General features: G+C 36.6%; 2 protein-coding genes and 1 long non-coding RNA gene across 4 annotated transcripts; 1 reads left to right on the plus strand and 2 right to left on the minus strand.

Moving 5' to 3' along the window:
• Nucleotides 1–12,078: 12,078 nt before the first annotated feature.
• Nucleotides 12,079–12,567, minus strand: LOC145790210 (uncharacterized). Its single transcript, XR_014328875.1, has 3 exons — nt 12,432–12,567; nt 12,263–12,352; nt 12,079–12,166 (listed from the first exon to the last, which is right to left on the minus strand). It is a non-coding gene; the product is annotated as an uncharacterized LOC145790210 (long non-coding RNA).
• Nucleotides 12,568–13,468: 901 nt separating this feature from the next.
• On the minus strand, nt 13,469–14,892 carry LOC145790211 (uncharacterized). Its single transcript, XM_082868015.1, has 2 exons — nt 14,362–14,892; nt 13,469–14,286 (listed from the first exon to the last, which is right to left on the minus strand). The coding sequence occupies exons 1-2, from the start codon at nt 14,431–14,433 to the stop codon at nt 13,636–13,638; spliced, it is 723 nt and encodes a 240-aa protein (XP_082724141.1). The 5' UTR covers nt 14,434–14,892; the 3' UTR covers nt 13,469–13,635.
• An 8,199-nt stretch (nt 14,893–23,091) lies between these two features.
• Nucleotides 23,092–26,134, plus strand: LOC114261857 (uncharacterized). 2 transcript variants are annotated; one of them, XM_028202167.2, is made up of 3 exons: nt 23,092–23,577; nt 24,356–24,431; nt 25,482–26,134. In XM_028202167.2, the coding sequence occupies exons 1-3, from the start codon at nt 23,572–23,574 to the stop codon at nt 25,922–25,924; spliced, it is 525 nt and encodes a 174-aa protein (XP_028057968.1). In that variant the 5' UTR covers nt 23,092–23,571; the 3' UTR covers nt 25,925–26,134. The 2 variants fall into 2 exon arrangements, with proteins under 2 accessions (XP_028057968.1, XP_082725931.1); XM_082869805.1 differs by having other exon boundaries at nt 23,175–23,804.
• Nucleotides 26,135–26,479: the final 345 nt, after the last annotated feature.

Here is a 26,479-nt window from a genome sequence, read left to right on the forward strand (position 1 = left end):
CTTTGAAAAGGATGTCAATAACTCCAGACAGCTGTCTAAGTCCATCAGAGGTGCAGAGGGCTTACTACTGGAGGAAGAGGAGCTCAAGAATTTCTAACAAGGAATCAGTCAGGACTAATGGCTCAGCCTCATCATTAGCTATTGGAGAGGTAGAGAGCATGTCGAAGAGACTGGCTAGTCTTGCTTCGAAGATATCTACCTCATCCGTGGACATGAGGGGTGTAGAAAGAGCAGTGGTGGAAGGTACAGAGGACTGCATAGGGATAGGAGAAATAGGTGGAGCATCTTCAGCAGTCTTTATGGTCCTAGCCACCAATAGGTCAAGGGAAGAAGGGCTGGAAGTAGGTGAAGGTAATAAACCATGAGTTGGAGAGCTGCCAGCACCCTCTGTAGGGGAATCAGCTACCATCAGAGATGGAGCAGCAGTTGGAATTTCCTTAGGAGGAAAGGGAAGAGCAAGGCTCGAAAGGGAACTGAATTGAGGTAGATCCAAAGATAAGTAAGGAAGATACAGATTTAATCCAAAGGAAAGAGATGCAGGAATGCTTGGCCTAAAAGTGGGTACATTGAATGTAGGCCTAGGAAGTGGGATTATTATCTGAATAGTCCTCACATTTTGCATCTGATCAACTTCAACTGAAACTGAGGGAGTCCTTATTGGAAGAATAGGCTCAGTAGTTTTTGCTGCAAAAGAAGAGATGTAAAGTAATGTCAAGTTTCAATACCAAAATTTGATAAGGGAGAAACAGTAGAAGCATGAAAGAAATTACTTGTTTCAGAAGTGATAGCAGCAATAGAAGAGTTTCGAAGGGAATAGTGCTCAGCAATATGTTGTCTTCTTGCAGTTTCCCTTTGGATTGCATCAGCAGCAGCTGCTTCATCTCTTAAGAATTGCTGCTGGCGTCTCTTCTCAGCTCTCTCAAAGACAATTATGGCCTTAGAATGCTCTTGTTCTACTGCCTTAGCACCTGCTTCATGAATAGGGTCTTCGACCAACTCAGAAGGAGAGACAGTCATCTTCTTTCTCCTTTTTCTTTGTACTGGCTCAAGTAAAAGTCTTCTTTTCTTTTGTTGCTGTTTGCTTTTGAGAAGATTTAGAGCTTGGGTCTTCTGAGGAGAATCTCCCTGTGAGGCACCCGCACCACCTTCACAAAAGAAGAACTAAAGATAAGGCTAAAAGCATTTTAAAGAAGGCAAAAGGAGAAGAGACAAGGGTATATACCTTTCTTCGAGGCGGCCCGAGTAACGCTAGGAGGAGTTAAGGCAACAGGAGCAGACTATGTGGTAGGAGGCACAGGAACTGAAGTGGTAAGGACAGTGGAAGAAGTAACAACTCCAGCTCCTTTGGGCTTGGGCACATCCAACACCATCAGTAAGTTTTGAGGAGAACCGTCCAGGTATACTTCCATATTGGTCACCCACTAGTTGTGGTACCTCTTCAACATGTTACCTTGAGGAAGAAAAGGAGTATACACAAAATCGATCAAGTCCTGTATAAACTTAGAAGTTGCCTCTTCTAGTCTGGACCGTCGAACTTTCAAATCCCTAGTGGTAAGACTTAGATTGGTGTTACTACAGAGAGGTATTGGGACCCCTTGTGAGAAGCTAAATTGTCTAGCAAATTGAGTAGGACAGTAGGGCTCAGCAATGCATTTGTAAGCTCTGGGGTTCATGGTCCCGATGAATAATTCTCTAGGGATTAAAATAAAGGCCCATATGTCTTTGTGAGCAGCTGAAGCACAGAGCCTTTCACTTAGGAAATTCTTCAACCAAGATGGGCCAATGGTCATGGGTTCGAAGGGACGAAAGCAGTAGGAAGGAGGAGAAGCTGGAAGTTGGTAGAAGAAAGAGAAGTAAAAAGCAAAAAAAGAAGGATAAAGTGAAGCATTGGCTAGTCTCATGCCATGAGTAGGAGGGTTTGACTCAAAAAATTTAAGGCATTTGGATTGTAACTCAGTGAAATAAGCAAAAAGCGAAAGCTGAAGAATCCAAAATGGCCCTCCTTGATTGGCATCTAAGGGTTTCTCACAGAAAAGAGAACATGCTCTATATACGTGACCTAGAACGTATGGAGATAAAGCCACCCTCTTCTGTAAAACAAGGGCTTTGGCAAGAGGGGCAAATTCAGGCATGATCCTTTGAGAGGAGGTGCAGAAAAGGAATTTGCAAAGCCAATATAATAAGAAAGAAAAGAATTCCCTATCGGTCACAAGACCCTCCCTTCTATTCTCAGCCTTGACAAAGTCACTATAGAATGAGTCAAGAAAGGGGAGGGACAAAGGGATTGCTAGATCAGGATAATCTGGTCCAATGGGGGTTCCAATGGGAGATAATCCTAATAGATGGCAAATGTCAAGAACAGTAGGGGCCATCATCCCATATCTGAATTGGAAGAAATTAAAAACAGAATTCCAAAAGCACAGGGCAGCAGGAATTAAGAAAGGGTCCTCTAAGATAGTTGACCTGGATAATCGGAGGGCATCGAGAAGGCAGAGTTCTTGAAGGTCCAGAGTCCTATTAGGGACAACCCGATCATACCATTCTTACCACTCCGGTCTCATTGTGGGCCAGCATCGGTGTGGGCGATTCGTCCTCCAATTCCTCCAGTCAAGGCCACATTCGTAAAGGAGATAATGGTCTTCTAGACGAGGATATAGAGCTGGAAGCTCAGTAAGAATCTCTTTGAATATAGGCCCAAGCACATAGTCTTGTTGCTTATGACGGCGAGGGATGAAGATGTGTCCGTCAATGACCCTTTTCTCCCCAGCCTTGTACTTTTCACATTCTGCATCAATGATCTTTTTCAGGACTACAGACGGGCTTGCACGTTCTACGACTGGTACTTTCAATGAAGAAGAAGCCATTGATCGAATGCTTTCTCAAAAGACGAAGCTGGGAAATGAAGTATGGAAAAATGAAAGATCGGTAGAGATAAAGGGTTTGTGTGTTAAGTGAGCAAGTGATTTTAGAGCACGAAATAAAAGGGTTTTAAAAGCCTTTGTGTCTGGAAAATATATCGCGTAAATTCGTTAAGTACTAAAAGTACGAATACGAAGAGTTTCCTTCAATATTGATACTTTTGGAGGGAAAAACACAGCCCAGATGTTGATAAATGGTCAATTTAAAATTGGTTGATCATACTAACAATGACCATATGTTGGCTATGATTAAAACAAGCTTTAAGGGGTAAGATTGTTAAATTCGAAGCACTAATTCTAAATGAAAATCAGCAAAAATTGTTAACTATATTCCATAAATTGGAAAGGTTCATTGTTGGTTCTTTTTAGTATTTCATTTAAAATGATTGAGTCCAAATTCGAAGGATAAGATTGTTCAGTTCGAAGCCCTGAATCTGCTTTAAAGATAAATGGGGACAAGATCAAACCATACCAAACAAAGAAAAATTCTTCGTGGTATTAAAGCAAAAACAATTACATCGAATGACCCTATTTGGGTACAAACTCAAGCTCATAAAAATAGGGAATGGAATAAATAATAAGATCATGAAATTTAGTCCAACTATGATCAATGAATTTTTGTTCTTTCTTTATTCTATCCTCTATTTCTTCTAACATTGGCTGCATGAGTTGATGTGCTCTCACTTCGTAAAAGAGCTCTTCAGCCTTTATTTCGAATGCTGTTTCTCTCAATCCTTGTTCCAATTCGTCTATATCCAAGTTATCCCAGTACGCAGAATCTTTATTCTTGAAATCATCGAATTCTTCAATGAAGTTCTCTGCTTCGTACTGGGCATGAACTCGAAGGGACGAGATTTGGTCTAAAGATTGTGTGGTGGCCATAGAGGTCCGATGCCAGTGGAGAAGCAATGGAAGTTGGTCCAAAAACATGTGAAGCTCTGCTTGGGCGAGGGGATTGAGGACATGACCTCGAGTCAGAATATCACAAGCCCATTGAAGGTTCTTGAGAGGGACTTCGTTTTCAAGAATATTGAAGGGCTAGTGAGAGAAAGCTGCGAGCCGAAGTTGAGCTTGCTTTCGCTCAGCTAGATTAGGGAAATGTGGAGGCTTATAAGGTGGAAAGACCTTATCTGCGGAGAGGGCAAGCCTAAGTCTCTCTGTCCAGCAAAGATTTAGCGGAGGAGAAGGTGTGGATGCTTCTATTTCAGGAGATGAAGCATGGGCAGAAGGAACAAGGGCATTAATATAATCAAGCCAGTCAGAAGAACAAATCTTTGCCTTTTGGGCTAAGAATGATGGATTGTACCTTTGTGCCTTTTCTAAGCGTCGGGCGGTGTGCACTATCTTTGTAGACACGGAGGATGTATACCATACCACAAGCAGATTCTCCTCCAAACTGCGTCGATGGTCAATGGGCACGTAGGGATAGACCACCGAGTTTCGCGCATAAGAAGGGAACTCTAAAGGGTCAGTAAACTCGACAAAGTGATGGTTGATTCGTTCCCTCAAATCACAGGCCTCAGGTTTTGACCAACTTGTCCAGTCAGAAGCCCTAGAAGAGGAAGAAGTTGCAGCCTTATCCCATGCAGAGGGTTGTGAAGAAGAACTTCCCATGTCCATATTTGCGATTTTTTGAATCAAAGGATTGAGAGCAGTTTGTTCGTAGTCCAAGGGTGAGTCAAAAGAAGTACTTCCCATGTCCATATTTGTAAGTTTCTGAATCGAAGGATTAAGGGCAATATGTTCGAAGTCCAAGGGTTGATAATTTGCAAAGGCATCCATGACCTGAATATAGAAAGGTGGGTAAAGGTGGCTAATTAATGCATGGAGGTTCTTTCAAGGAAGAACAGCATCATCATATGACTCTTCGTGTGCTCGATCAATGGAGGTAAAAATTGATTCAGCCATAAAAAATGTACCAGTCTGTTCGAATACTAAGGTAATGGGGGTGGTCAAAAGATTGAAGGAGAGTTTAATGCAGATGATGAATGACAGTTGCATTTCTGGGAGAATGCAAAACCCATGCACGTTCTAAAGACGTGGGAAAAAGACCTTGATTCACTAATATCACCAAGTATTGGGTATATTAGTGCGGGGGGTAATGTTGGCTACATATTTTGTACAAGCCAATTACAATTTGACGCGTGGCAAAATAAGGATAATATAGGAAGACTATTCAAGTCTTCGATCCTGATCGTACACGTGGCAGTTAGTATTGGTTATTGCGAGATCTGAGTAGCAGTGGATTAACAAAGAGATGCAAGGTGATGTGACTTCAACAGTTACTCACATTTCAAATTCAAATTTAGGAGGGAAGCCTAACTGCAAGTAATGGCGTAATGGAGCTAATCTTGAGGCAACATGATCAGTGATCATGGAGGAGCAGTTCGATTGTTAGAAATGCTATTCGATGGTCATCCTTGAGCAGTATAAATAGCAGAGAAGGCGCCAGAAAAAGCCCCCACACTCAGATCCAAAAAACCAGTCTTATTCTACTTATTTTCCTTTCCAGTTTTACATTTCCAGTCTTACATTTCCTGTTCTTTACATTCTTGTACTTTAAATTCCTGCACTGCACTTCGTTCATAGGAGTAGTTTCAGGTAGTAGATTGTCTCTGTAAACTTCTACGAGGCTGAGTTTGGATCATTGTAAGTTTTTCATTTTAATGAAATACTTCAATTGTTCTTCATTTAATTGTTATCTTGTTTAATTCTCCTAATTCAAGCCACCAGTAAAAGTCCACTTCATTGAGACTGAAAGAACTAAAACACAATCGTCTGATAATTGATTGGCAATTAATTTTTTGTAAGGACTAATTGATCCTTGCTGGCACGCTCGCAATTACAAAAATAACCTTCGAAAGCCAAAAAGCCAACAACCATGCTGAAAGCAGATTGTTCTAAAGACTGCGTATATGGTCAATAGGAACATATGGATATACTACAGAACTACGTTTGGAAGGAGGGATTTCAAGAGGGTCATCGAATTCTGAGAATCGGTGATGAATACGTTCCCTCGTCTGAGGTTGAGTAAGGGTAGGCCAAGTTCCCTAACCAGAGGTCATAAAAGAAGAAGAAGCAGCAACTTCATCCCATGCGGAAGGCTTTGTTGCAGAAGAAGAGCTTCCGATATCCATGATTGTAAATTTGTGTTCCAAAGAATCGTAAGTAGTAGGTTCTTGGTTCGAAGGTCAGTGATTTGCGAAAGCTTCCATAACTTGTATAAATGGAGGAGGATAAACGTGGATAATCAATGCATGAAGGTTCTTTCGAGGACGAATAACATCATCAAATAACTTTTCGTATGCTTGATCAATGTAAGAAAAGATTAGCTTGGCTAGAAAAGATGTATCATTCTTTTCGAATATTGAGATAGTGGGGATGTTCAAGGATTAGAAGAGAATTTAATGCAAATGTTTCATTGATGAACGATGGTTGCATTTCTGAAAAATGCAAAGCCCATGCACGTTCTAAGACGTGGGTAAAATACCTTGATCCACTAATATCACCAAGTATTAGGTATATTAGTGCGGGGGGTAATGTTGGCTATATATTTTGTATAAGCCAATCACAGTTTGACACGTGGCAGGATGAGGGCAATACGGGAAGACAATTCAAATCTTCAATCGTAATCACACAAGTGGCAGTTAGTATTGGTTATTGTGGATCTCCATAGCACTGGATCAACAAAGAGATGCAAAATGACGTGGTTTCAACGGTTACTTATATTTAAATTCAAAATCAGGAGGGAAGCCTAACTGCAGATAAGGCATAGTGGAGCTAACTGTAAGGCAACATGATCAGCGATCATGGAGGGATGATTCGACGGTTAGAAATGCATTTCGATGGTTGTCATTGAGAAGTATAAATAGCAGGGAAGGCCCCAGAAAGAAACCCCGGACTCAGATCCAAAGAACCAGTTTTTATCTACTTTATTTTTCCTTTCAGTTTTTACATTTCTTGTTCTTTACATTTCTGTACTTCAAATTCCTGCACTGCACTTCGTTCATAGGAGTAGTTTCAAGTAGTTTGTTGCTGTAAACCTCTACGAGGTTGATTTGGATCTTTGTAAGGCTTCCATTTTACTTAATGAAATGTTACAATTATTCTTCATATTAATCGTTGTTTGCTTAATTCTTCTAAACAAAGCCACCAGTAAAAATCCTCTTCATTGAGGCTGAAAGAACTAAAACACAATCGTCTGATAATTGGTTGGCAATTAATATTCTGTAAGGATTGATTGATCCTTGTTGGTACGCTTAAAATGACAATAATAACTTTCGAAAGCCAAAAAGCTAACAGTAATAAGATTTGTAAGTTACGGCCCTTCAAAACAGTCGTTGGACCGATAAAAAAAAAATGAAGAAATAGTCTTTGGCATCAGCTGGGTTAGACTCAATTTGAACTCGATTTGCTATACAATTTGATTTTGAAATCGATTTTGAATTTCTAAGTTAAGTTTTGTGTTTTCAAAATAGCCGTCAAACTGATAAAAAAAGAAATAGCAATTGGCACGGATTGGGTTAGACTCCGTTTGAACTCAATTTACTATTTTTATTTTGAATTTTTCTTTGTAATAAGATTTCTAAGTTAAGTTTTTACCTTCAAAACAATCGTTGTACAGATAAAAATTTTTTTTGCCGTTGCATGAGTTGGGTTAGACTCAGTTTAAACTCAATTTACATTAAATAGTGAAGATTACGTGCACTACAAAAAAATTCGTTTTTTGCGACGGTAAAAGGCCGTCGCAAATGCCCCGGAAGCCGTCGCTAATACTTTTTGCGACGGTAATGTGGCTTTTTGCGACGGTAATGGGGGGTCGCGACAAACGGGGTTGCAAAAGAGCTTTCGCGACGGTAAGTACCGTCGCCATTAGTTTCTGCGACGGTAAGGTGTGTTTTTTGCGACGGCACTTTTCCTGTCGCCAATAATGGAAAAAAAATCAGTTTTCGCGACGGCACGTAATTCCCGTCGCTAAAAGTGAGTTTTTGAGACGGCAACATTACCGTCGCTAAAACTCTGGCATCTTATAAGTATTGGCGACGGCAACGGTTACCGTCGCTAAAGGTATCTTGTAAATTCCAATTGGACAGCTTTTGCGACTGTGTTGGTGCCGTCGCAAAAGCCTATTATTGTTTTTTGCGACGGGTTCTTCTCCCGTCCCAAAAAAAAAAAAAAAAAGACCTGCTGAAAAATTATTAAAAAAATTAAAATAACCTGTATTAGATAAAAAATAACTATAAAAAAATTGAAAAATTACAGAATAATATAAATACATACATAAACAAAAATTGACAAATAATGAAAATTAATAATATTGTTTCATTCATAGCAATACATAAATAAAAATTCATAACAATAAAAATTATGCCACTACATAACGTCGCATAATACATACATAATGTTGCTCACAAATTTAAATAACATAAATCAAAATCAAAACCAAAAGTTTCGTCTTCATTCGTTCGTGGGTTACAAAAACAAAAAATGGTCATAATCTTGATACGCCCGCATTCTAGAAGAAGCCAACTGCTACTCAGGAAATATCTGAAAAAAACAAGATAAAAATAATTAAAAACCATATAATGGTGTTAATATTTTAATTATAGAAAAATATAAAAAAAAATTGACTACTATATAATTAGAAAGATAGTTTAGTAAATAATTTTGACTGGACCGAAATCCGGCTCTAACTCCCAAACCGGGAACCCGATTCGAGCCCCGTCTTCTCCCACAAGTCTCTCGTGCCTAGGCGGTCGTGTGTGCCAAGTTTCGTGCTAAACCGACGCCGTTTGGTGATTTTGGGGCGTTAACGCCTCGAATTAAAGTTTCTTAAAGAAGTAGTTTGCCTAAAGTGAAATCCGACTCTAACTCCCAAATCGAGAACCCGATTCGAGCCCCGTCTTCTCCCACAAGTCTCTCGTGCCTAGGCGGTCGTGTATGCCAAGTTTCGTGCTAAACCGACGCCGTTTGGTGATTTTGGGGCGTTAACTCCTCGAATTCAAGTTTCTTAAGGAAGTAGTTTGCCTAAAGTGAAATCCGGCTCTAACTCCCAAACCGGGAACCCGATTCGAGCCCCGTCTTCTCCCACAAGTCTCTCGTGCCTAGGCGGTCGTGTGTGCCAAGTTTCGTACTAAACCGACGCCGTTTGGTGATTTTGGGGCGTTAACTCCTCGAATTCAAGTTTCTTAAAGAAGTAATTTGCCTAAAGTGAAATCCGGCTCTAACTCCTAAACCGGGAACCCGATTCGAGCCCCGTCTTCTCCCACAAGTCTCTCGTGCCTAGGCGGTCGTGTGTGCCAAGTTTCGTGCTAAACCGACGACGTTTGGTGATTTTGGGGCGTTAACGCCTCGAAAAGAAGTTTCTTAAAGAAAGTAGTTTGCCTAAAGTGAAATCCGACTCTAACTCCCAAACCGGGAACCCGATTCGAGCCCAGTCTTCTCCCACAAGTCTCTCGTGCCTAGGCGGTCGTGTGTGCCAAGTTTCGTGCTAAATCGACGCCGTTTGGTGATTTTGGGGCGTTAACGCCTCGAAAAGAAGTTTCTTAAAGAAGTAGTTTGCCTAAAGTGAAATTCGACTCTAACTCCCAAACCGGGAACCCGATTCGGGCCCCGTCTTCTCCCACAAGTCTCTCGTGCCTAGGCGGTCGTGTGTGCCAAGTTTCGTGCTAAACCGACGCCGTTTGGTGATTTTGGGGCGTTAACTCCTCGAATTCAAGTTTCTTAAAGAAGTAATTTGCCTAAAGTGAAATCCGGCTCTAACTCCCAAACCGGGAACCCGATTCGAGCCCCGTCTTCTCCCACAAGTCTCTCGTGGCTAGGCGGTCGTGTGTGCCACGTTTCGTGCTAAACCGACGACGTTTGGTGATTTTGGGGCGTTAATGCCTCGAAAAGAAGTTTCTTAAAGAAAGTAGTTTGCCTAAAGTGAAATCCGACTCTAACTCCCAAACCGGGAACCCGATTCGAGCCCGGTCTTCTCCCACAAGTCTCTCGTGCCTAGGAGGTCGTGTGTGCCAAGTTTCGTGCTAAACTGACGCCGTTTGGTGATTTTGGGGCGTTAACGCCTCGAAAAGAAGTTTCTTAAAGAAGTAGTTTGCCTAAAGTGAAATCCGACTCTAACTCCCAAACCGGGAACCCGATTCGGGCCCCGTCTTCTCCCACAAGTCTCTCGTGCCTAGGCGGTCGTGTGTACCAAGTTTCGTGCTAAACCGACGCCGTTTGGTGATTTTGGGGCGTTAACTCCTCGAATTCAAGTTTCTTAAGGAAGTAGTTTGCCTAAAGTGAAATCCGGCTCTAACCCAAACCGGGAATCCGATTCGAGCCCCGTCTTCTCCCATAAGTCTCTCGTGCCTAGGCGGTCGTGTGTGCCAAGTTTCGTGCTAAACCGACGCCGTTTGGTGATTTTGGGGCGTTAACTCCTCGAATTCAAGTTTCTTAAGGAAGTAGTTTGCCTAAAGTGAAATCCGGCTCTAACTCCCAAACCGGGAACCCGATTCGAGCCCGGTCTTCTCCCACAAGTCTCTCGTGCCTAGGCGGTCGTGTGTGCCAAGTTTCGTGCTAAACCGATGCCATTTAGTGATTTTGGGGCGTTAACTCCTCGAATTCAAGTTTCTTAAGGAAGTAGTTTGCCTAAAGTGAAATCCGGCTCTAACTCCCAAACCGGGAACCCGATTCGAGCCCCGTCTTCTCCCACAAGTCTCTCGTGCCTAGGCGGTCGTGTGTGCCAAGTTTCGTGCTAAACCGACGCCGTTTGGTGATTTTGGGGCGTTAACTCCTCGAATTCAAGTTTATTAAGGAAGTAGTTTGCCTAAAGTGAAATCCGGCTCTAACTCCCAAACTGGGAACCCGATTCGAGCCCGGTCTTCTCCCACAAGTCTCTCGTGCCTAGGCGGTCGTGTGTGCCAAGTTTCGTGCTAAACCGACGCCGTTTGGTGATTTTGGGGCGTTAACTCATCGAATTCAAGTTTCTTAAAGAAGTAATTTGCCTAAAGTGAAATCCGGCTCTAACTCCCAAAACGGGAACCCGATTCGAGCCCCGTCTTCTCCCACAAGTCTCTCGTGCCTAGGCGGTCGTGTGTGCCAAGTTTCGTGCTAAACCGACGCAGTTTGGTGATTTTGGGGCGTTAACTCCTCGAATTCAAGTTTCTTAAAGAAGTAATTTGCCTAAAGTGAAATCCGGCTCTAACTCCCAAACCGGGAACCCGATTCGAGCCCCGTCTTCTCCCACAAGTCTCTCGTGCCTAGGCGGTCGTGTGTGCCAAGTTTCGTGCTAAACCGACGCCGTTTGGTGATTTTGGGGCGTTAACGCCTCGAAAAGAAGTTTCTTAAAGAAGTAGTTTGCCTAAAGTGAAATCCGACTCTAACTCCCAAACCGGGAACCCGATTCGAGCCCTGTCTTCTCCCACAAGTCTCTCGTGCGTGTGTGCCAAGTTTTGTCCTAAACCGACACCATTTGGTGATTTTGGGGCGTTAACGCCTTGAATTCAAGCAAAGAACGCAAAGATGCATTTTAGCTTAGAATGCAAAGATACATTTTATACCTGATCTTCTGGTGGTGGTGTATATGGATTCTCGTCTTCTGCAGATTCCCTAAATGCCCGGTGGCCACTCGATGCATCAGGAACCTATGTTAGTCAGTGCATAATGTGTTAATCATATTCGAATTTCGTACATAATCTTGAGTGAAAATTGAACTATCAAACAATTTTGATGTTTATATGGAACCTGTCTGTTGGGATCCACACTCGCCCCCTGTGACACAAGTGCCATCATCTCAGCTCTCATCTGATGCAAATGTGTAGAGAACTCTGCTCGCAGCTCCTCCCTCAACTCATCCCTTAGCTCAGCACGAACCTGCTGCGTGATCTGATCAATAGTCGATGGTTGGGGTGTTGACTGTGATGGCCTAGCACCATCCTTATACACCACTCTCCGAGGCACGATTCTCCCGTATGTGCGACAATATCCATGTCTGTCATGACCTATCAACTCATGGAAAATGGCATTCCTAGCCTCCAAAGTCCGACCATCCTCAGGTAGCATAGAGAGTTGACGATTAAACTCATCCTGTATTGAATAAGACACACAAGTATACGCCAAATTAAGATGGTTGACACACAAAAAATAAACTTTAAATACAATCAAAGGTGTTTGGAAACTACCAAGGTCTGGATAACCTCTGGGTCATCTACTCTACGTGTCATAAGCCAAACATTCATCTTATCAGTAGACTCCCCCTTACTGGTCATCTAAATTTTTTTTAGAAATATGAAAATTAGAATCCAAATAATTTGCAAATATACAATGTTTATTTATATACAAAAATAAAACAATAAAATGTAAACCTCATGCTGTATCTGAGAGAAAGTAGTACGCCCTGTGGTATGAGCTATGCCGTGAGCTCGCCGATTTTTAGCGTTCCTACTTGCAATTTTCTATAACAAGTTCAACAAATGTAAGTATGTAAATATGATTTGTATGTTTACATATCATAAATATAACGTAATTGTATACCTCAGCATCGGAAGTACGCCAATACTCCACAAGTTGTTCCCACTGGCTTGGCACAACGTTCATAGGAACATCATCCTTCAGATTAGGATCAGAGCTTCTAGGCTTGAAATACTTAGCCTTAAGCTTGTTCTTGTGATCCTTCCATATGCTGTTGCAGTTTTTCATGCAGATTGGCTTGTACTCCTCTGGACATATATTCAAATTGTCCTATAAAACACAAAGTTTAAGGCTAAGTATAACACAAATTTGGAATTCGAATTTGTGGACAAAAATATACTTTTACCTTCACATCCTTCCAGATAGCATCAACAATATCATCAGGCACACTGTTCCAGTCAACAAAAGTAAGAGGAACAATGTTACCATTCCGGACAATAATGCCAAGTTGAGTAGTTAACTTGGCCACATTATCCCCTATGGGGCAGTAATTTCCATCAAATTGTATGTGCAACTTTTTACCAGTACCCCACTCTTTAATGCCCTTGGCACATCCTCTATCACGCCTAGTTGAGGTTGATGAAGAACTAACATGACCTGCGATATACAATAATAATAAACAATATGCAATGGTAACAACCAAATGCAAATTTAAATATTGTGAATACAAATCATATCAAATAAACCTGATGTGGGCTGTGAAGAAGTCGAAGGGTCTGCAAAATACAATGAGAATAAACAAGTTATATATAATGAGCATAAATAAATGTATGTGTAAATAATTTTCATGCAAATCAAAGCAAATTTAAATACCTGCGGATGGCTCATAAGCTGATGATGATAGCTGCTATGGTGCCATTGATGGTGGACGCACCGATGGTAGGCGTGGAGGCTGAGTACATGGTAGCTGCTGTGGTGCCACTGATGGTGGTCGATACGGTGGTAATGGCCCCTCAGATGGTGGTGGCACTAATGGCCCCTCCGATGCTGGCCGATGTGATGCCTCCTCTAATGGTGGTGCTACTGATGTCCTGTTATGTAGCACATCAGACATCATGCGCTGGGGATGATCAGGCTTCCTCTTCCTTCCCGTAATAATCTGCAAGCAATATAACATTAATTGACATTAGAAACATAGACAATGGTTTGTCATCAACTATAATATGACATGAATTGAACTAATACAATTACAAAGACAAAGTAAATTAAGAAATTGATGATTAACTACAACCTTGGCCTTAATTGAATTACTAATGTTGATTACATATCAGCCTATTTGAACATCAACTGTTTCCCCTTCTGCGGCTTCCCTCACCCAACCAACTTCTTTATCACGAAGCATTATATTTTCTTCCAATTGTTGGCTCATGTATGGCTCGATTTGTGGATCAGTTGAACTCATATCAAATAAACCTCTTTGAGACATCTTCACCACGACTTGCCAGTCTGGTTGTAACGGGTCTGCAACATACCAAACTTGCTCTGCTTGGGACGCCAAGATGAAAGGTTCATTGGTAATTCGATCATCTCGGTACAACAAATGATTGAAGTTCACCAACGTGAAATTGAAGACATCTTCTTTCTTTCCGTGAATGTTGTCAATCCAATCACACTTAAACAACGCATGTTTCTTCTCATTGGAATATCGAATCTCAACAATATCTGTCAATTGTCCATAATAGTACACAGACCCCAGACGAGGATTCTTGTCTTTTCGACTAGCATAACTTATGGTATCTGCCTTCAAAGCTACACCACAATTTTGTGTGGCTCGACGATCATCCATGGCCTTTACTCGATACCGAAACCCATTCAGTATATACCCGTTGAACCTCCTTGCCAGGTTATGAGGACCATTTGCCAATAGAATAATCTCTTCAGAAAGTATGACATCAGTAGTCCTTCGCAAAGTTTGGACCTATTTAACACGAAATGTAAAATTTAAAATGTAGATCGACTTAAGTAACTAGAATCTATAGAGTTAAATACATACATGTTCCTTGAACCAAATGTGAAAAGTTTCAAAATGTTCACGCCGAAGTTGATGATCGTCGACACGAGGCATTTTGAGCTTAAGTACTTCAAGGTGTTTGCTGTGTAGATTGAAATTTTAGCCATACAAAAATTTTAGTTGAAAATTCAATAAAACATAATAAAATATTGAGTGAGTGACTTAACCTACTTTATGAATGGTTGAACCGCGCTTGTATTGCATAAGATGTACCGATGAGCTTGTACCCAAGAAGTATTATCAAGATAAAAGCTTGTGTTTTCACCAGTAGCATGACCCAAATTATCAGCACCACTATAGTTCCTCACGGGTCGACTAGATTTGGTTTCCACATCACTGAGATATTGTGCACAAAAATTCATGCATTCTTCCATAAGATATCCTTTAGCAATTGATCCTTCAGGACGAGCTCTATTACGCACGTATTGCTTCAAAGTAAGAAGATACCTCTCAATTAGATACATCCATCGAAACTGAATCGCTCCACCCAATAACGCTTCATCAGCTAGATGTATAGGCAAGTGCTCCATTATATCAAAAAAACTCGGAGGAAATATTTTCTCTAGATGACAAAGTGTTACAGTGATACGATCTTTAATATATTTCAAATCTGTCGCACGATTCACTTTCGAACACAATTGTCTAAAGAAATTGCTCAATTCAATCAAGGGTTCAATTACATTCTTCGGTAACAATCTGCGAATAGCCAATGGAATAAGTTGTTGCATCAGAATATGACTATCGTGGCTCTTAAGACCCTCAATGCTTCTATCATGTAAGCGCACACGACGTGATATATTGGATGAATACCCGTCAGGAACTCTTACTTCCTTCAACACTTTCAAGAACAAATCTTTCTCATCCTTGGTCATCGTGAATTGTGCTGGTGGTAAATAGGCTTTATTCGACCCTCTTAACTGCAAATGTAGGGGTTTTCTAATATTCATATCTTGTAAATCACGCCGAGCATTAACACCATCCTTCGATTTTCCTGCAACCCCTAATATTGTCCACAACACATTGTCACAAACATTCTTCTCTATATGCATCACATCGAGGTTGTGTCTTATTAGATTGTGCTCCCAATATGGCAATTCATAAAAGATACTCTTTTTCTTCCAACTATGGGTGCGATGTCCAGCTTTCTCCTTCTCTACCTGTCTCCTATGCCTCTCCTTAAGGTCATCCCTATTGTATTGGGTTAAAATACCCTCAGATTCTAATTGTAGCAACATCTCAGTTCCAGACAACAATTTTGGTTTGAGTCTGACTTCCCGACTACCATCAAATGATACTTTATCCTTCCGGAATTTATGGCCAGTAGGTAAAAATCTGCGATGACCCAAGTATGATTGTTTCCTACTATGCTTCAACCAACACGATGTAGTTTCCTTATTGCAACAAGGACATGCATATTCTCCTTTAGTGCTCCATCCTGACAAGTTTGCGTATGCAGGAAAATCACTAATTGTCCACAGTAAAGCTGCATGCATTTGAAACATTTGATTTGTTGATGCATCAAATGTTGACACACCCTCATTCCATAGTTCTTTCAACTCCTCAATCAACGGTTGCATATAAACATCAATCTTGTCACCAGGTCCTTTCGGGCCGTCAATAAGCACGGATAAAATTAGAAATGGTTGCTTCATGCACATCCATGGCGGCAAGTTGTATGGAATGAGCACAACAGGCCAAGTGCTATGAACTATGTTCATCGTCCTGAATGGGTTAAAACCATCAGACGCTAAGCCAAGCCTTATACTTCGGCAATCATTACTAAAGTCAATATTCCGACGGTCAAAATCTTTCCATGCAAGGGAGTCAGCAGGATGCCTGAAGACACCATCATCAGTTCGTTCCTCTGCATGCCATCTCATTAACTTGGCCGTCTTGGATGACATAAACAACCTCTGCAACTTTGACTTTAAAGGAAAATACCTCATCTGTTTTGCAGCTATTTGTTTGCCACCTGTGTTAGGACCATTTGAACCACCATCACCATTTGATTTCCATCTAGAACTGTTGCATATGACACATTTATCAAGATTGGCATCCTCGTTTCGAAACAACATGCAACTGTTGGGACATGCATCCCACGTCTCATACGTGAAGCCCAAATCTGTTGTGACCTTTTGAGCTTTATAATATGAGTCTGGGAGTTTCACACCCAACGAAAACGCCTCATTCAATAACTCAAGCAACATGTCAACAGACTTGTCCGTCCACTGATTAAGCACCTTCAAATGTAGAAGTCGAACAATGAATGACAAAGATGTGAACTTCTGACAACCCGGATACAATTCACTTTGTGCATCTTGAAGAAGTTTGAAATACTTTGCAGTCTCTGCATTTGGACCGAGCTGGGGTTCAGATGCACGGGGATCAGGCCCCTATGGTTCATCACCCTCAACACTTGTACCGGCATGTGGATTTCCCATAGCCCCTTGTATCATTCCAATCATATCATCTCCAATGTCTAAATTAGCTAATGTTTCATTCTCTCGATTACTATGCAGAGATATGTAAGATTCCCCATGATTAATCCAATGTTTGTATTTTTTAAAAAAACCATTCAAAATCAGATGCTCCCGTACACCATCTCGTACAAAATAATATCGATTCTTACACTTCCTACACGGACAACTGATCATCGAACCTTCAACCCTATTGGTGTAGGCAAACACAAGGAATTCATCAATCCCATTAATGTATTCACTCGACATCCTATTTGGCAAATCAATCCAACTCTTATCCATCATCTGTACACATCCACAAGAATATCTCACCAAAGTAACTCTAAATATAATACCTACACATAAATATTCACTCGACATCCTATTTGGCAAATTAACGAAATGTCTAAAATTCCTATTTAAGGTTTAAATTAATTAAATTAAAAATTTAAGATTTATTTTATTATAAGGGTTAAAATCCTTTTTTTTTTTTGTATTTTTTTTATTTTCTCTTAAATATTTTTATGACTTATTTAAACATTTGCAATTTAAATTTGTAATCGAACCATTACATGTGTTTGATATCAAAAATACAAAAAAAGAAAAGAAATTCTATCATAATAAACAGATTTATTATGGTACTGAATTTTAAGATTATTGTATATATAGACAGATTTATATAGACATCTCTGAAATCTGTTTGTTGTATTTTAAATAAACCAATAAACAGATATATATAGACATCTCTGAAATCTAATTATTTAAGATTATTTTATATATAATAAACAGATTTATAAACCAATAAAATAGATTTATAAACAGATTTATAAACCATAATAAACAGATATATATAAACCAATAAACCAATAAACAGTTATTTAAGATTATTTTAAATACAATAAACAAATTTATAAAAAAAAATTAAGATTTAAATACAATAAACAGATTTCAGATTAAGATTAACTGATTTATACATATATAGACAGATTTATATATATATATAGACAGATTTCAGATAAACAGATTTATATATATATATAGACAGATTTCAGATTTATATATATATATATATATAGATTTATATACATTGCATATATATACAGATTTATATATATAGACATTCATCTCTATATAGACATTCATCTATATATATATATATATACAGAGACCAAGAGAGAGAGAGAGAGAGAGAGAGCATACGCAGAGCGAGAGAGAGTCGTCGCCGGAGCACCACTACTTGTCGCCGTCGCTGCCGCACCACCGCCGGCTTGCTCGCCGCACCACCGCTGTCTTGCTCGTAGCCCGTTTGAGAAATTTGGGGGTGAAGTTAGGGATTTGGGGAGGAAGGATCGAGCGGCAACAGGAAAAAGAAGAGGGGTGATTTTTTTATTTTGACTTTTTGCGACGGTATGCTGTAGACCGTCGTAAATAGAAGGCAGTAGGTCGTAAAACGGCGCCGTTTGAATTAATCCTTTTTTGCGACGGCAAATTTCCGTCGCAAATGAGATGTGCCGTCTAAAAAAAAAGGTGTTTTGCGACGGTTTTATTTACCGTCGCTAATACTTCCGCATTTCCGACCCCACCGCTTAGTTTCATTGCCGACGGGTAAGTGCCGTCACTAAAGGCTATTATTTGCGATGGGTGAAGTTACCGTCGCAAAAAACCGTTTTTTGCGACGGGGGCACGGCGTCGCTAAAAGCTCCGTGTTTTTTGCTATGTTTTCCTGTAGTGGTGTTATCTCAAATTTGACAGCTTTAAAAAAAAATTCAAATATAAAATCTACCCACTTAACCAGCTATATAAACTATTCATACATATATATATTGGGGAAGCTTGTTAAATGGTTTAGGTTGTTTTAATAATTGTTTGAATTAGACTTGCTAATAAAATCCAATTGTAAATGAATTTGGGTTGTTTTGAAAAGTGTTAAAAAAAGTTAGTTTTTGTTATTTATTACAAAAAAAAAAAAAAACGTATAAAAAATAGAAGGTGGTTACTCAAATAAACTAATAAGTTGACTTTTTTTTTCTTTTGACACTTTTTAAAGAGACCTTTGTCTTTAAACAAATATTTAAAATAATAAGTTGCTTATTGACTTGTTGGTTTATTTGGTTCATATCATCTTTTTATTTTTTTATACATATTTTAAAAACTTATTTTTAAAATAAGTGATAGAGGGAATTGGAGATGATGGTTGACCACCAAAAAGAATGATGAAAGATGACTTCCAGTTGCTGAAAATAGGGGCAAGAGATGATGGCTAGCCACAAAAAATATGAACTAAAAAACTTTAAATATAGACGTTATTTTAGGTCATGAACACTGTTGAGTGTCATATATGTGTCGAGAAGAGTTTAGTAAGTGTCGTTATTTGACATGGGCATGACATAAATATGCTACATTCTTAGAAATGTTTATACTTCTTAGTGAGAGACATAAAAAAAACATTGTCTTATAAATCAAATAATGAAATAATGAGTTTTAAATAATTGTCATAAGTAAATAATTAATAACTTACTTTTATATTGCCAATATGTTTAGGAGTAAATAATACGACATGATATTTCAACGTATTTAAAAAACTTCTCTGTTGAGGACTAATACAACTCTTATTAAGGTAATATACATAAATTAAAAGTATTAAATTGTGCCATTGGTTGAAAGTAGAAAAAAAAAATGATTTTAAATTTTTTCTTTGTAGTAGTGCGTTAAGTTTTGTGCCTTCAAAATAGCTGTTAGACTGATAATAAATAAATAAATAGCCATGATGGATCATAAAATCTAATCTCTCTACTATTGGCTTCCATTTATATTCTATAAAATCATTAAACATATTTTTATTTTTTTTATACATTTGTGTATACTAAGCAAAGTTTTTTTTTTTATTTTTAAACAAAAAAACGCAAAAAACTTGTTTATTGTTTTTTATTTTTAAAATTAAAAATAAGGAACTAACAACGTTATTAAAATGACACTTTAGTTACTGACTTTTAATTATTTTTGAATTTAAATTTGGAGATAAATTTATGGGGGAAATGAATGAAACAAAATTTATTTATATTTTACAAATCTGATCATCTTTTTCTTTTAAAATTTAAAAATTCAAACATAATATTTAAAAAAATAAATTATATGGACCTCTTTTAATAAATATACAAAATATATGGCACTTGATTCATGACTTTCTAAATAGAAGTGTACAAGTGTAATTAACGAGTAACTAAACTAGTTCAATTAGTTAAATATTTTTATAATGTTTGACAAGTAGATTTTAGTGACATAAATCCAAAATCAATGGACTAAATTATTCACACAAAAAAGTGAAAAGATTAGATTCAAACTATAGCGTCTATTTTGTAATTTACTTAAATTAAATTATTAAAATAAAAAGTCGAGTGAAAAATGCAAAAGTTGAGTACGGTTTTGATTGAAGTAATCAATTGGGGCAAAAAAAAAAAGGAAAAATACAGTCTTTCTACATATAGATAAATGGGAAATTTTAGAATTTTAATTATTAAATTTATAAAATTTTCAATTGATGTGTAATTTTTTTTTTAAAATTTTTTTTTGGGTACTTTTACACTGAATTGCTCCCCAAAAGAAAAGGCATAAATATGGTGTTATATATAAATCAATAATTTTTTATATAGAACTTTTATTTGAAGCATATATTAGTGGTTCACAATTGCAATTAGTTATAAGATCAATTCAACTTACGTTTGCGCCTCAATTAATTGAAATTGACTATACGTTGGCCTTGTTTGGGAAAGGTTAAAAGTTGGCTTTTTAGATTAAAATTTATAAAAAGATAAAATAAATTAAAATGGTTAATAAGATAAAATATCACATCAAATTCATAATTATTTTATTTTTTTTTCTCACAAACATCACATCTAATTATAAAAAAAATCCAACTATCTTCCCAAACACAAGAATTTTAACTTATTAAAATAGTCAAAAACTAAAATAGGAAAGACAATTTGGGCTAAAATAGCTATATAAGACAAAATTTGCTATTTTAGTCAAATAGGACAAAATATCACATCAAACGCATAATTATTTTATTTTTTCTCTCATAAAAACCAAACAAGTCAAAAAATCTATTTCAAACAAATTTTTTTAACCTCAAAAAATATCAAAAAATCACCTCACAACCCAATGAACTCATAATTTTTTTTCCTTATTCATTTTGTCAAGGATTACATAATTAAATTTGATAAATTCATAGCTGTAGGACAAGATAGCGGTGACTATCTACTTGGTGAAATTGATTTTTACCTATATTATTGACTTGTAATGATCGTCACCTATTATGAGAGTTAAGGAACACAAACACCGACAGATAACACAATATAAATATAATATAAACACATTAATACATTAATTTTTAAAATTATAAAATATGACGAATAAGAGATATGCATAAAATATATAATTTTACATATTTATTATATGTTATATGTATAAATAGATCATTCAAAAATAATATATAACACTTATTTGATAAGTTTATATTATTTTTCTTTTATTATTGTATCCTAAGTTATTTAGTTCAAAACTTATAATTAGTTTTATATGTTTTTAATTGGTGCACATGTGTGTTAAAGTAATGGATATTTGTGCCCTCTAAGTGTTCGGATCTAAAAGTTTTTTTAAAAAATAGAATATGTTTTGAGGTGTGGTAGACACATATCAAAAATATCTAACAACACGAACATAACATGGATATGCCACATTCTTAAAAGTATCCATACTTCTTAGTGGAAGATATAAAAAATATTGTCTTATAAATAAATTAATGAAATAATGAGTTTCAAATAATTGTCATAAGTGAATAATTAATAACTTGCTTTTATACTGTTGATATATTAGTAGTAAATAATATCACATGATATTTTAAAATATTTAAAAAATTTCTCTGTTAAGGACTAATACAGCTCTTATTAAGGTAATATACATAAATTAAAAGAATTAAATTGTGCCATTGGTTGAAAGTAGATAAAAATTTTGACTTTAAATTTATTTTTTTTTGTAATAAGATTTGTGCGTTAAGTTTTGTGTTTTCAAAATAGCTATCGGCATGGACTGAGTTAGATTAAGTTGTACTCAATTTGTTATATATTTTGATTTTGAATTTTTTTTCTTTCTAACAAGATTTGTAGTGCCTTCAAAATAGCCGTTGGATCGATTAAAAAAAGAAAAAAAAAAAAAACAATATCGTCGTTGGCATCGGCTAGGTTAGACTCAGTTTGAACTCGATTTACTATAATATTTGATTTTGAATATATAATTTATAAGTTAAGTTTTGTGTCTTCAAAGTAGCCGTCAAGAAAAATGTTTGATAGCCCGAATTTGTGTAGCTCAAATGGTTTGAATGTGTCAAAACGGTATCGTTTTACACTCAAAATGACGTCGTTTCATTTTGGGTATTTCGACTCATTCGAGATATGAATTTTTGGATTACCTACTATTATTGTTAAAAAAAAAAAGCAGCTGGCATCAGCTGGGTTAAACTTGGTCTGAACTCAATTTACTATTTTAATTTTGAATTTTTTTTCTTTGTAATAAGATTTCTAAGTTAAATTTTGTACCTTCAAAACAGTTCGTTGGACCGATTAAAAAAAAAAAAAAAAAAAAAAAAAAAAAAAAAAAAAAAAAAAAGAGCCGTTGGCCGTCGTATTTTTATGTTCTATTTCACTAGATGTACAAAAAAAAAAAAAAAAAAAAAAAGGAAAAGTCTACTAAAAAAAGGTTTTATATTTTTATTTGTGTCTTTAGTATATATATATATATTTTAAAAAATTATTTTTTAAAAAACAAAAGAAACATGACCTTCATATTTTTATGTTATATTTCACCAGATGCACAAAATAAGAAAAAGTCTACTAAAAAAATGTTTTTTAAAATTTTTATTTGTTTCTTTAGTATATATATATATATATATATATTTTCTAAAAAAATTATTTTTTAAATCATTTTGTATTAGATAGAGTTGAAAAAAAAAATTAACACAAATTCAAAAAGAAGAATTTTTTAAAATATTAAAATTTTATAAGATAAATGATATATAATATTTTTATAATAGTTGCGATTTTTCAACATTTTTATAAAAAAAAATTCAACTTAAAGAAATTTCAACCCGACTTTGAGAAATTTATCTGATTTTAAGAGAAATTTCATTGGGGAATTTTAGTTAATAAATAAAAAGATTTTAAATCTGTCCTACTATACCTACGAAGTTAAAGAGAGATATTTTATTAATTTAGTCATTAAAAAAAATAATAATAAGAAAAAGCAAAATCGATTTTTTAGATTGATTCCAAACTTAACTTTACACTAAATGGGGTGCACGTGCAAGTCACGCGAGCAATATTTGTTTCACCACCTCGTCTTCCAATAGACTGCGGGCCTGAAAAAAAAAGCCTCCACCACTTGGGTCACATTTCTAGTTGAAACGTGCACTGATTCTCTCACTCTCTCTCTCCAGTCCTGTCACTCTCACTCTACTTTTTCTCTCTCTTACGCTGCATTTCTTGTTGTCATTCGGATTTCTTTGGTTCTACTTCCGTCCCTGCCCCAACCTCACCATCTTTTTCAACAAAAGAATTATTCGATTTCATCCTCTCTCTCTCTCTCTCTCTCTAGAGTTTCTTCTCAACATTCAACATTCTTGATTTCTCATCTCTCTAGTTCTGATCCCAAATTGCATTTTAAGCTCTCACTCACATCCACCCAAATGAAGGTTTGATGCTTCGATTCGAATTCAGATTATTCCTCAATTTGATTCTTATATTTTGTTCTGATTCTTCACGAGGGTTATTGCCTTCTTTTTCTTTTCTTTTTTTTCCCTAAGGATTTAAGATGAGATTCTTTAAATCGTATAATGGGTCTTTTGGGGAGCATTTGGAATTCACTTTTTGTCTTGGATTAAATTTTTTTTTAATGGGTTTTTAGTATTTGAATTTTCTGGTACTTTCTATTACCTTTTGATGTTCATATATGAGATGTTGAATGGGGTTTGATTATTGATTAATTTCTGTGAATCTAGTTGATTCTCTGATTTAAATTGATATCCACTTTTTGCCTCTTGAACTTTGTGGATTAAAAAAATATGTGTTGATTTATTAGTATTAGAATTTCTAGTACTTTCTACTATTGATTCTCTGATTCCAATTGATATCCATTTTTTTGTCTCTGAACTTTTTGGATTTAAACCCAAAAAAAAAAAAAAAAAAAGATAAAAAAAAGACGGGATTTTTAGTATTAGAACTTCTGTCACTTTTTATTAATTTTATTTTTAATTTTTAAATGTTCATTGATGATATATTGAATGGTATTTGATTCAATTCTGTGAATCTTTCAATTGATAAAGCTTTGTTAACTCTTTTGGTTTTGATTTATGTTGTTCCAATTTGGGTGGTTGGGAAAAAAAAAAAGAAAAAAAGAGGAGTTTTCTTTGCCTAGTTGAGAAGATTGGTTGGTTGTGATAGAGATCTTTTGTTCTTGACTTGTTCTTGCAGAAGCTTGTCTTGAAATTGGATTTACATGATGACAAAGACAAGAGGAAGGCCTTGAAGATGGTCACTACCCTTGCTGGTAACAAATATGGTGTTTCAAATTTACCCAATTTGACTGTTCTAATATATTTACCCCTATTTTTTCACTTTTTATTTATTTATTTATTATATTTTTTCGTTCATAAATTCCTACGAATCCAAACACAGCTTTAAAAAAAAAAAAACAGAAGTAGAAGAAGAATGTCTTTGTTTTCCTTGATTTAAAATTAATAATAATAATCCATGGAATTGATTATATTTGCTCTTGTTTTGGGATTTTGGGAAGAATGCTAAAAAATACTGTAAAGGGGATTTCTTTATGAGAAAAGTTAGCGATCATGAAATTTTTTTCATGAAAATGGTCATGAAAGATTTATGATCCTTGGATTACCTTGATTAGTGTATGGTGCTTTATTCTAAGTGTAATCTAAGGGTCACAAAGCTTTCATGATTATTTTCATGAAAGGTTTTTCATGATACTTAGCATTTCTTTATTGAGGCTTTTATTCATTGTTTCCACAGAATTCAATTGGGACAGCTATTAAAAAAAGAGAGTATCCTGTGCATGTAAAATCATTTTGGAAAACTCAACCAGAATAGTTAAGTAAACTTTTAGATGTTGAGATTGTTTTTTTTTTTTTTTAAGCGAGATATATGGTAAACTTGAATGTAAAATGACCGTAATTTTGCTAGTTGCCATCAAGGTGGTGCAACAATGTTGCGTACCCAAAAAAGTGCCAAGAATTTGAAATGTGTATTAAACTTTGTGTGGTGTGAGCTACACCTAGAATGAATATAATGTACACATTTCATATTCTTGGCACTTTTCTGAGTAGATAGCATTTCTTTATATGATGACATGAAAAAAGTAATAAAAATTAGTGGCATTTTTTGAGGTAATTTCTGTTAAAAGATTCAAAGCAGATTTTTGGTAGAAGTTTGCCTTCAGAGGCATTATGGCAAGGCATAAAAAGTGCTTGCATGATATCTAAAAGGGAGGGAAGGGTTAAGGGACTTTTAAAAAGGGAAAAAAAAAAGGGGGTAAAAGAAAGAATTGGATGAATTGTGGATTTGTATTGTGATTGCGTAGGAATTGATTCTATCTCCATGGACATGAAAGGCAAGAAATTGACAGTGGTTGGAACGGTGGATCCTGTAAAACTAGTGGGCAAATTGCGCAAATTTTGGGCAGCTGATATTATCCTTGTAGGACCGGCGAAAGAGCCTGAGAAGAAAGAGGAGGCGAAGAAGGAAGAACCTAAGAAAGAGGAGCCAAAGAAGGAGGAACCCAAGAAGGAGGAACCCAAGAAAGAAGAACCCAAGAAAGAGGAACCAAAGAAAGAAGAGGAAGCGAAAAAAGAAGAGCCCAAGAAGGAAGAGGAGAAGAAGGAACTAGCACCGGTGGTTGGAATCATGCCATACAGGCCATATTATTATCCTCCTCCACCGAGCACTTATTATCCTCCTCTGAGCACATATCGCTATGCTAATCATAGCATGGAAGAGAATCCGAGCGCGTGCGTTATCTGTTGATTTGGTAAGATAATATTGGCTTTGTGCTTCTTTTAGTTGGTATTTGGTTTTATATTTTTTTTGATGCAAATCCGACTGAGCACATCTGAGAACAGAGAAAATCTTGTGTATAGTTGGTGATGTTCTGTAGGTCTGTTCAAAATTAAGCAGATATGTAGAGAGAACTAAATAAATTTTGATAACTAAATTGAATGCGTAAGTTGGAGCTGATGTTCTTACAGTAGTGCCACAAACAAATTTTCACATAAAAGTGTCCAGAATGAAGCCAATGATGCATTCTGGATACTTATCTAGAAATTTTTGTGTTTGTATTGATAATTATTCTGAATGCTTAAGTTGGAGATGATGTTCTCATAAAGTGCTACAAACACAAAATTTCACATAGAAGTGTCCAGAATGCAAAATGTAATGGCGCCAACACTACATTTTAGACAAGTCTTTGGAAAAAATTTGTGTTTGTATTGACAATTATTCTGAACACTCAAGTGAGAGCTGATGTTCTTACAGTAGCGCTACAAACACAAATTTCACAAAAAAGTGTTCAGAATGCAGTAC

The sequence above is a fragment of the Camellia sinensis genome, chromosome 5 (assembly GCF_055761805.1).
Source record: "Camellia sinensis isolate YWXY chromosome 5, ASM5576180v1, whole genome shotgun sequence".
Classification (NCBI taxonomy): Eukaryota; Viridiplantae; Streptophyta; class Magnoliopsida; order Ericales; family Theaceae; genus Camellia; species Camellia sinensis.

What these genes read in the sequence shown, in the direction of transcription:
- LOC145790211 (XM_082868015.1), bottom strand. Translation starts at nt 14,433, where the DNA reads ATGCCTCGTGTCGACGATCATCAACTTCGGCGTGAACATTTTGAAACT. An exon ending in ACATTTGGTTCAAGGAACAT is followed by an intron (nt 14,287 to 14,361) that starts GTATGTATTTAA and finishes CGTGTTAAATAG; the next exon opens with GTCCAAACTTTGCGAAGGAC.
- LOC114261857 (XM_028202167.2), top strand. An exon ending in GATGGTCACTACCCTTGCTG is followed by an intron (nt 24,432 to 25,481) that starts GTAACAAATATG and finishes GTGATTGCGTAG; the next exon opens with GAATTGATTCTATCTCCATG.